Genomic DNA, 10,634 nt, shown 5'->3' on the forward strand with positions numbered 1-10,634 from the left:
CCATCCCATCACAAATACAGACCCTCTCAAAGCAAAGGGATGTAACTTTTAAACATCGTACGCAGGTAAAAATATTACTTTGTTACTTCCCTTGGACCACTAACCATGAAGATCTCAAACGAATTTTTTCACATTTATATAAATTTTTGTTAAGTACATATAATCTAACACTTTTGTGTTTTATAATACTATTTAAAAAACAGTAATAACTTATTCAATAAATAATTGGCCTTGGAGTGGTGACAAAAAAAATTAACAATTGTTTAAGTTAGCACCTTTGTACTTTATTATCTTTAATACAAACACATTTTTAACTTCTAAATTCAAATATGATGTCATTTTAAAAATAAAAAATGCTTTATTACAGTTAATGTTTGTGAATACTATATACATGTAGTAAAATGATTTGGCTTACATTTATTTTCAAAATGACCTACTAAAAGTTTGAATGAAAACTTAAATTGAAAATGATTCAATTCACAACACAATAATGACAACAAAGCATGGAAAATGACAATATAAAATTCAAATTTGAATACACATCACACAAGAAATACACATAAGTCCAATTTCACATTCATCAGATCTAGAAACTATTACAAATTTTCTATAGAATAATTAAGAAATGTATTGAAAATGTAATAATTGAAATTATTTTGCATATGATGTTTTTAGAACAAATCTGAAACAGCTATGAGAAGATATATAGTATGGGTCATGGAACAGTACGAAAATAATATGTTGATATACAAACATATAGCTATTACAAACTTGATGTAATCTTATGATTTTTGTGGTGAATTGAATAGATTAATAAAATTTGTTTAAGAAGCAGACCTACTGATATTAGATTACTGAAACACTTTTATCTAGAAATTTTAAACTGATAACGATGGTGACATAATAAATATTTTTTTTTACATCCACTTCATTTCAGAAGTTTTTAAATGTGTTCCTATTCACAATATCAACTGATTTCAGCATTGGAAGTGTTAATCATCAGTCTTGTTTTTTTTTTCACATGTAGGTTTTATTTCTTAAATGCCATTCAACATTTTTTTTAAAAAGTCAGTTTCACTCATTTTTTAAAAAAAACCAGTCATTTTACCTAGTACAACACTCATATACTCTTTCTCTCTCTCTTTCTTCATCTTTAAAACATTATATGTCTAGAAAAAGACAATACTTGGTATAACTGTCTTTTTAAAAATGTCCAGTGATCAATAAAAAATAACTCATACTTATTTTCAAAACATGACTAGTAACTATTGTTTCAATCACCTGCCATTTTACATTCAACATTCTGGTCCTCTCATACACTCTATTCATTAAAGAAAATTATAAAAAGACATAGTATATCAAACACATTTGCATCTTCAAAACATTTTTACAATTTTTAAACAATTCAATTAAATGACTCAAAATAAATTTATTTTTACTATGTTACATTTCTTTTCAAGATAAATTAAAAGTATAACCTTCATCGTTCATTCACTATTTACAAATGCATTTAAACAAAAAGCTTCAGGTTTCTTCTGAGCCTACACTCGCAATATCTCCATGCAGTTGTTGTAGCAGATGCTGATCCAGTCAGGTTGTGTGGATGACCACTGGATCTGGTTGATTTCCCCACCTGCTGTGTAAGCAAGGATTGGATCCTCTATAGCTCGTGGCATCTGCTGGATGTCCCATATCAAAGCTTGGTGATCATCTCCTACAACAGGAAAATACATTCATTCTATTAACATGCAGCAAATTTTTTCATGAAAGTGAATTTGAAATATGAGTTTCTTTTTCTAAAAAATCAATCTAACCATTTATTTACTACTTGGCTTTTTTACAGCTATATACTAATTCAAAAAAGGAACAGCATGGTTAGGTGGCAGAGAAATCAACCGCTAACCAAAAAAGTCACAAGTTAGGATAACAGACTCAAGTGTCTGTAGGTGGTCCCTGAGTCCACTCAGCTCTGATGGGTACCTGACTCACCTTAGGCAAAGTACAAATGGCTGGGCATAGTTCTGACCACAACATCCCTTCATATACCATGGTCAATAACAGATGAAGTTAACTAACCAATGGATCATCAGGTCCAAAAGGGGAACTATCTTTACTTTTACTAATTTAACTTATACATTTCCTGTACATAATAAAAATAAGCGAAGTCTCTAACCGCTATAGGAATTAAATTGTGATAGCTCACCTGCAGTACAAATGTGACAACTGGAATGTGGTGCCCATCCTATGCCATTTACACAAGCTCTGTGGTTGGCTAATCTGGCAACAGGAGTGCATGGAACTCTAACATCAAGGATTATAACCTGAAAGAATCAATTGAAATAAGAACTAGAAACAACAAAGTTCACTTGAAACCTTGTTAGAAAAGCAGGAATCATCAATGATTGATACTACTTTAATCAAAAGAGTTGTGCTAAAATTAGAAGTTAGTGTTGGTAAAAAAAATATTTTGAATTATGAATGACTGCTTGACAAATCAGGAATTAGCTACTTCTAAATAAATGTTATATGGGCCTAATAAAATTCTAAATAAATAGCACTAATTGACAAATATTTAAAAAAGCTGAATTATTGGGCACATTTCAGACATTTAATGCAAGCCTACATTAACACTATTACAACAGCTAAGCTGCTGCTTTATTTCAGTAACAAATAGTATGACGCCAAACGTATACACACACCTCCAGTGCATCGAGTGCCATTGTTGCTAGGTAATTAGGATCTTGTTTGTTCCAGGCCAATCTTAAGAGTGGAACATGTTGTTGGTCCTCATAGATGATGGTTGAATGTTCTAAGTGACGCAAATCAAACATTCTCACGGAACCATCAGCACCTACAAAATATATACATATTTTATTAATATTTCATACTTTTCTTCTTAATATGAAGTGGTCCAAAGGGAAAAACAAATCAGATTTACATACCCACACTGGCAAACATATCTCTGCCACCACCAGCTCTGCTAAAAGCTATGTCGTAAACTTCTTTATCATGAGCAATCAGTTGTGTTTTGACATGTCCGGACACCATATTAGCCCGCCCAAGTACCTGTCCTGTCTAAAAAAAAAAGGATTAAATACATTTATTGTCAAATTTAGACTATTCACAGTAGCAGTAAAATCCATTAATTGTAACCAGAACATTTCGATTTTACTTATAATTTTCATAGTTTGTTTGATCCATTCTAAATCAGAGAAGATTCTGTTATTTTCAACATATATATATACACATATATATACACATATATATACACATATATATACACATATATATACACATATATATACACATATATATACACATATATATATATATATATATATACACATATATATATATATATATATATATATATATATATATATATATATATATATATATATATCCACTGATGGACTAATTCATTTATATTTTAATATAAGCTGAGAATATTTTAGGACAACAATGTGGCTAACCAAAGACATCCTAAATCAAATTGAGTTCCAAGTGTCTGTAGACAACCTACAATATTAACTACCATCTTTCATTTCCTAACTTCATTAATTCCCCATCCATTTACTTGCACAACAAGGGGGAAAATTACTCTAATAACTTATGTCAAGGATTCAAAGTTTTGTTCATGAGAATTCAAGTGATAAACTTTCATCTAAACTTCGTAGTGTAAATTTAACTAAAAAAAAAAAACATGAATATTTTATTAGTAACAAAATTTGTAATACCTCTAATCCCCAAATAGTACAAGTTGTGTCAATGCTGGATGTCCCAAGAAGATTGGGATCTACTTCATTCCAGTCAAATGATGTCAGAGGGGCACAAAAATCAGAATTTTTGTTCTGAAATTTAAAGTAACAAGTAGTCAAATACAGTAAAGAAACTTCATCTCAATGTTTATATTTACCAATTAGTTTCTCTAACTATTGCTCTACCATTCACATATAACTCTAAAATGGATATATGAACAGGCACACTCTGCAATAAATCATACATTGTTGAGCAAACACTCAAGTCTTGTCTCTGTATCACCGACCCTCCACACTCGCAGGTAGTCACCAGATGTTGCAAGTAAATCAGGAAAAACGCCTTTCTGTAAAATAGACAAAATGTTAGGCTATCAAAAACCAGCAAATGGTAATTACAGCCATCTAGGTACTGAGAAATTTACTATTGTGAAATGAAAATTATAAACATTTCAATATAACAGTAGTTGTAGAAGATAACCAATATTCTATTTACTCACAGAATCAGGTATCCACATTATCTTTGTTGTAGGATATGGATGATCAAATGTACTTTTTGCAGAGAAATCTGAAGTTTCTTCATCTAGGCTAACTATTTGAACCTGTAGATATATTAAACAAAATATTGTCTTTATTATGATGGAGAACATTATCTTGAAATGTTTTTTATAAATTATTTTTGCCTAACACTGAACTATAAAGGTGTGACGAAATACAATACAGCTAAGCATAATCAACAAAGGTTTACTTAAAGTATTAAAACCAAATGTCATCTAAAATTGCATTGACCAGCACAAAGGCTGACATCATAACTGACAATGAAAACAACCTAACATGATCATCAAATATGTATTTAAAGTTTGAAACAAACCAACATCTAAAATGATCACAATTTAATTGACCTTATTGTTGTACTCCTCAACAAAACTTCCCAGAGCAAGACGAAATCTCTTGTCAGGACGCACACTCCAGTTCATGCTGTAAACAGTCCAGGGCGCTTCATACTTATAGATTTCCTTGCGTTTGCCAGGTGGAACTGGTGGTGGCATAGCCATGATTTCTTTTTAGAGTAATAGTATTTCTGAAATTAAATTGTTTTAGTATAATTATAAAATAACTAATTTTCCTAATATTATAGATTGGTCATGCATTTCAGTTACTTTTATGTAAAAAAAAAATCCACTAATATTTCTGAAGCTTACCTGTGAAATAAAATTTTTGTCCTCATATAAACTGAACAATCGGTTTCATTTGAAGAGTGCAAATGTAAATTTATATTATTGATAAGCCTAAATTAATTTTTATAAATGTATAATAAACCAAAGGTTGAGAGAAAAAAAACTTTACACAACAATGAACTAAAAAAATGTATAAACAATCTAACAAAATATAAATTATACTGACTGACATTACTTTTTTACTTTCTCATAAGTATAGAGGGAGTATTGTAATCATACAAAAAAATTGAAATGTAGATTTTATCACATCACAAATCTTAACATTTTACACCTCACTGAAAAATTTAGTTTTTTTTAATTTTTTCTGTGTGTCTGTGAACATAACTTGAGTACTGTTTCAGTTATAATGACATTTCACATAGGCCTATAGGGCCTAAGTATTACATTGTATGCACAGGTTCCTGTCAACATTTGAACTATTTCCGATAAACAGTAAGACAAAATTTTATACATAAGTATTAAATTTTATATTTGGATTAATTTCAATTTTTGAGTGTTCTCCTATAACCAGCTATGGTACTATATTTCTGGTATCTAAAATACTGATAATTTATGGATCGTTTCAGTTAGATAGCCCAGATTTTATACATAAGTATAAGATCTCATTCTCTTGATTCTGTCAAATAATAGTGAAATATGAATTCAGTTCACGGATGATTATAGATACCGGTGTCTTATAATGGAATCTTCTTTAAAAAAGGGGTGTTGGGTTGGTTGTTAGTAGTATTGTATTCCCGACTAATTTTATGGTTAGAAATTAGAGTTAGGCATATGGTAGGCGGTAGGACCTGGGTTGGGGTTAGGCTAGGGACAGGGTTAGAATTGACATTAGCCAGCAATGTGTGTATTATTTAACTACCGGTAACCTAACACCCCTTTTTTAAAGAAGATTCCATTATCGGACACTGGTTTAAACATTCTCCCCATAATTTATTCATTATTAATGAAGTATAAATGAAGATACAAAGATAGTTCAAGATAGAGGCCAACTAAATGAACTATGACTTACTTAGAAATGTTTCTCCTTTAATAACTTAATATAGCTAGTCTCGTAACGCGAGTTGAATTACCTCCCCTGACCCGCTTTTTTATGGCCACTTTCTAGTTCGTTTTTTTCTATCGCGTCTCGGCACTGTTGCTAAAAATAGCATTCGCGCAATACCATACGGGTAAATCTGTTTGGCGTCTGCTACACGTGATAGATCGTTGAATGGCCGACAAGCTGATATAAAAATTATTGCGACCGGATGCGATTTTCGTGGAAATTGAGCTAGATTTAGCAAAAGACAGCTATATTTGTGTAAAATATTATTATTTATACTTCTACTTACACAGATATTTTGATAACTGCAGTTCAGCCGTCCATTTTTCTTTTAAAATGTATCTTTAGAATTTCTGTACCTTTTGGCAATCGGTCAGGAGCATTTGCGCACTAAACCCACCCCCCTACGGCAAATCCGATTTTTTTCCCCAGTGAACTCGTACTGACCTCCCACATAGCTAAGATAGTACATTGATACTGATGGGAAAGCCTCTAAATCTATATTCCTACTAGAGATCTAGAAATAAATCTAGATCGTGGAGTTTTTATAATGACTTTTAAATTGAATGTCTCCAGTTTAAGATATTTTTTTTTCAAAACATAGCTATTTTTTAGTACTATATTTAAGTATTTCAAACCCTTTTGGTAGTTTTTTCTTAACCTTAGGCCTAGATCTAGTGATTAGATATATATTTTGTACTTATAACTTGCAGGCCTATTAAAATAATAATAAAACAGCTTGCTTGATAACTTCATCAGGTCATTTCATAAATACAAATGTTATAAACATATAAAAATCACAAAACCATAGGTAATATCTGAATTCTGTAGCCTACCTTACATTTAGGCTAATACTGAATTAAAAAGAAATTACATTAAGGTTTGAAATTAATACAACTTGTAATTAAGAAAGAAAGCTTCAATTCTAAATACTACAAGATATAATAACAAACAATGAAACAAATTCAAAGCTTTTTTCAACCCATTGAGTCGAAAAGATTTTTATTTTTTCCGATATTGACCAAAATAAGTTTTTAAAGCTTAGGCCTAATGTTTTTACAAACATAACTCAATTTTATTAGGCCCCTGTAAACATTAATTAAGATTCCTCTGTAGACAAAGCAATCTATTTGGCAGATGAAGTAGAGTTCATGTTTCTTGACCTCGGCATATGAAGTGATTGTCCGTGTGGTCAGCGATATTCACAGCCGCCTTTACTTTTTACCTTTAATTTCCCCAATGTATATCAGGTACCCATCAGAAATGGGTGGACTCTAATTGAATTTTATTAAAAAAACATTTTGATATAGGCCTAGATCTATAATCTATGACATTCCAAACAACATCTGTTCTGTAGAATTTACTATTTACCTTTCTGCTTCCAAATGCGGTATTTTCCAATTGAAAATTCATCACAAAACATACAATAAATTATATAAATGGCATTTTATAAATTTATATAAACTATTTACTTTCACCTTGGTGTAAAAAAATGTAGGTATAAGCAAACTGATTTCAATAGTAAGAAAGAACCATGTCTTTTCTTGCTTACTAGCTTTAAAACAAGTGAATTTGACTTTTTACCTGCGTTTTTGGTCGCGTTTCTATATGGCAGGAAACAGATTAGTACCGGAAAATGCATATTCGATCTTCGCCGTTCATAAACTTTCTAACCAGACATCGTTCGGGGATTTTGTTTATACTGATAAATAGAGCTATGTTTTTACAAGCTTCGTTAGCAACATTTTTGTGGAATACGTTTTTTATGACATTTTGTGCCGCGGCGAAGGATGCGAAGTATGCAAATCTGGACGGAATGGATCTACTTGGAAAAGTACGTGTACTGCACTAATAAGGTAAGAAATACTATTTTGTAAAAATAACTATTATTTTTTTATGGATTTTTCATTAGAAATGATTGCTGTAAATTATGAAAGTAAAAAAAAGTATATTTGAATGTGTTTTTTACTTTAATTTGAACAAAGTGAATGGCCATAATTACGACACATCGGCGTCGTTGAAAGCGGGGATTTCAGTTAATTTTTTACGGATATAAAATTGTATTTTTTTCCTCCGAGGCATGTACTTAAATAACAGTTTAGTTAAATGTATTTAATTCTGTAAAATATAAGTATTATTTTGCCGTAGATACTTTAAAAAAAAAATTTTATGATTTTCTGTCGGGGAAAATCGATATTCGCACCATGCACGCACGCGTAGTAAAACTATACTTATCTTTAAAACACGAGAATCTTGAGTACACTGCGAATAACAAAGTTTTTAAATTTTAGTTTACTTTTGACTTTAAGCCATTTGTTTTAAATCGAAATTAATTGATAATGTAATTATTTCAAAGTAAAAATTTTCCGTCTGATTGGGTTCTAATCTTCGCCCACTGAACCAGCCTACGCACGACATTCGCGCGAGTCTGTTTCTTCGCAATAGTCTGTATAGTGTCGAGGGCTAATTCTAAAAAGAATTGAGTCCTTACTAATCCAATGTTTATTAAAATTAGGTACAATTGTTGGAACGCATGAGAAATAACAAATTAATATTTCTTTAAATCTATAGCCAAAAGAAAGTAGAACTTTATAACTCTGTAAATTATGAATCGAGTGACGGCTGTCGTGAAAACGGGAGCCATTTTACTCTTTTTTTTTAGGGTGACCTACTTTTATTATATAATTTTAAAATTCATCGATTTGATAAGCAGCTGAGTAGCTGACTACGCATGCGATATGGTTGGCACGTTTTGGGATAGGGATCGAGTACACCATAGAATTTTTTTTTTCTTAGAACTAAGCGTATTTTTTTTTAAATCAAAAGATACTTACATATCAGTTGTTGATTTCAATTTCATTATAGATCTAATCACTAACTTCAGTTTTTAAAAGTGATTTTGCATCTAGATCTAGCGTATTTTCAAAATTACGTAAATCTAGATCTATTTTTTAGATCTAGATCTACTTACTATTTGACAACCGTGTCAGTAAAATGAGGTCAGCGCTTCCAGATTCTTGGGTTTTAATTATGTTTGTCATTTTGATCTATTATAAGTAGCATTAAAACAACTGCATCTATTATCAACATTGTTTTTATATGCTAGTTCTAATTATACATTCTGTTCATTACCAATTCTAATGAAATCGTATCAGGCACTATCAGGCCCTAACACCCTGTTCACCTACACTCCTACACTGACACTACACTTGAAAGACGCCACAGAGAGTCGTAACTTTAAATTAATGTTTAAAGTACTAAACAATTATAATTAGCCATGTAAATGCTGCAACTATATTAAAAATTGGCATATAGACATATTTTATTAATTATGTTTTTTATATAGACCTTCTATATTTAACTCTGTTATTTTTTTCTTCCCCAGAGTGTTTCTAAAAGCCAGAATTTTAAAGGGGAGGGCGGTCGTTTTTTTTTCTCAAGAATAATTATAGAAATAAGCTATAAACTGGTATATTTTGTAAAGTTTGACACATTTACAAATAAATGTATGCCTAAGTGACATTTCTGTGTAATTATATTGTTAATTTTGTGAATTTCGTGGATTTTTAGACCTCACTACATTTAGATGTAAAAAAAAATCTCAGTTGAGTGAGTGTGGTTAATCTACATTTTGAACGTGATGTAAATGTCTAGTGCTATTAATTTTTATATTTTTGAATTCCTCGATTGTTAAGCAACAAAATTGATATATAATATGTCAATAATTGTTACTTTGAAAATTGGCGAAAATCGACCCTAAAAGTAGATGCTTGAGGGTTGAATCTGTTTCCTGCCATATATTTTATTTGCGACACTAAAAAAATTATATTTAATCAACCGATTATGCTAAATTAATAAAATTGGTACTGTTGGATTGCATTTTTAAAGCTCTACAATTATATGCTATTCTTTTTATAATTTGAAGAAAATTGAATTTATATGAGACTAACTACTTAATAGTTAATAAGTAAAAGATCAAGATTCTATGCTAAATTGACTTATTTAGTATTTTATATTTTGCTAGTGATAATTGATACCTTGTTACTTTTTTCATAAATAATTTGTATATTTTCTGAGTGAGGCTGATGTGCTGCTGATTTGTTCTTTCATTTTGTATTTGTTTGTATCATCACAGCACAGTCACACCACCACTTCCATCAGTAAAAAAATGAATGGCAAACGAAAGCATATTTTAATTTAAGGATCAAGCAAAGTATAGATGTAAATTAAATTAGATTATAAGTGCATTACTTCGTATGATCTATCACCAGTCACGTATCCTTCAGTTAGTAAATACCACATACACACAAAAGCTCAGTCTAATTTTAGTACGCCATTGTTATTTACTGTGGCAGCAAATAGTGTCGTTTCCTGTTTTAGGATTTATTTACGACATCTGTTTATAGAAAATACATTACTTGTAACAGTGTCCACTGTCCGCCCCTTTCCCCCCCCCCCCCCCCCCCCCCCGAAAATTTCAAGTGCTCCCCCGGAGAAAAAAGTCTGGAAGAAACACTGAGAGGGGTTATCTCGTGAGCCCCCAATTACCCTACCACAGGGGAGCCGCGTACGACCAATTAGGTCGGTTTAATAATCGAA

The 10,634-nt window shown here is 31.0% G+C and overlaps 1 protein-coding gene and 1 long non-coding RNA gene across 3 annotated transcripts; one reads left to right on the forward strand and one right to left on the reverse strand.

Moving 5' to 3' along the window:
* Positions 1-268: 268 nt before the first annotated feature.
* LOC131952157 (DDB1- and CUL4-associated factor 7) lies at positions 269-10,379 on the reverse strand. Of its 2 annotated transcripts, none has more exons than XM_059314703.1 (9): positions 10,287-10,379; positions 4,658-4,836; positions 4,256-4,357; positions 4,004-4,102; positions 3,738-3,851; positions 2,943-3,075; positions 2,700-2,851; positions 2,204-2,321; positions 269-1,714 (listed from the first exon to the last, which is right to left on the reverse strand). In XM_059314703.1, the coding sequence occupies exons 2-9, from the start codon at positions 4,808-4,810 to the stop codon at positions 1,542-1,544; spliced, it is 1,044 nt and encodes a 347-aa protein (XP_059170686.1). In that variant the 5' UTR covers positions 4,811-4,836; positions 10,287-10,379; the 3' UTR covers positions 269-1,541. The 2 variants fall into 2 exon arrangements, with proteins under 2 accessions (XP_059170686.1, XP_059170687.1); XM_059314704.1 differs by lacking the exon at positions 10,287-10,379 and adding an exon at positions 4,958-5,038.
* Positions 7,657-9,789, forward strand: LOC131952158 (uncharacterized). The gene is made up of 2 exons (XR_009388509.1): positions 7,657-7,891; positions 9,421-9,789. It is a non-coding gene; the product is annotated as an uncharacterized LOC131952158 (long non-coding RNA).
* Positions 10,380-10,634: the final 255 nt, after the last annotated feature.

This window comes from Physella acuta, unplaced genomic scaffold (genome assembly GCF_028476545.2).
Source record: "Physella acuta isolate Inbredline_101_S28 unplaced genomic scaffold, ASM2847654v3 ptg000855l, whole genome shotgun sequence".
Classification (NCBI taxonomy): domain Eukaryota; kingdom Metazoa; phylum Mollusca; class Gastropoda; family Physidae; genus Physella; species Physella acuta.

Excerpts from the sequence above, each read along its gene's own strand:
- LOC131952157 (XM_059314703.1), bottom strand. The coding sequence starts at position 4,810 with ATGGCTATGCCACCACCAGTTCCACCTGGCAAACGCAAGGAAATCTAT. Across the intron at positions 4,358-4,657 it reads TTGAGGAGTACAACAATAAG|GTTCAAATAGTTAGCCTAGA; the intron begins GTCAATTAAATT and ends ATATATCTACAG. Across the intron at positions 3,852-4,003 it reads TTGAGTGTTTGCTCAACAAT|AACAAAAATTCTGATTTTTG; the intron begins GTATGATTTATT and ends TTTAAATTTCAG.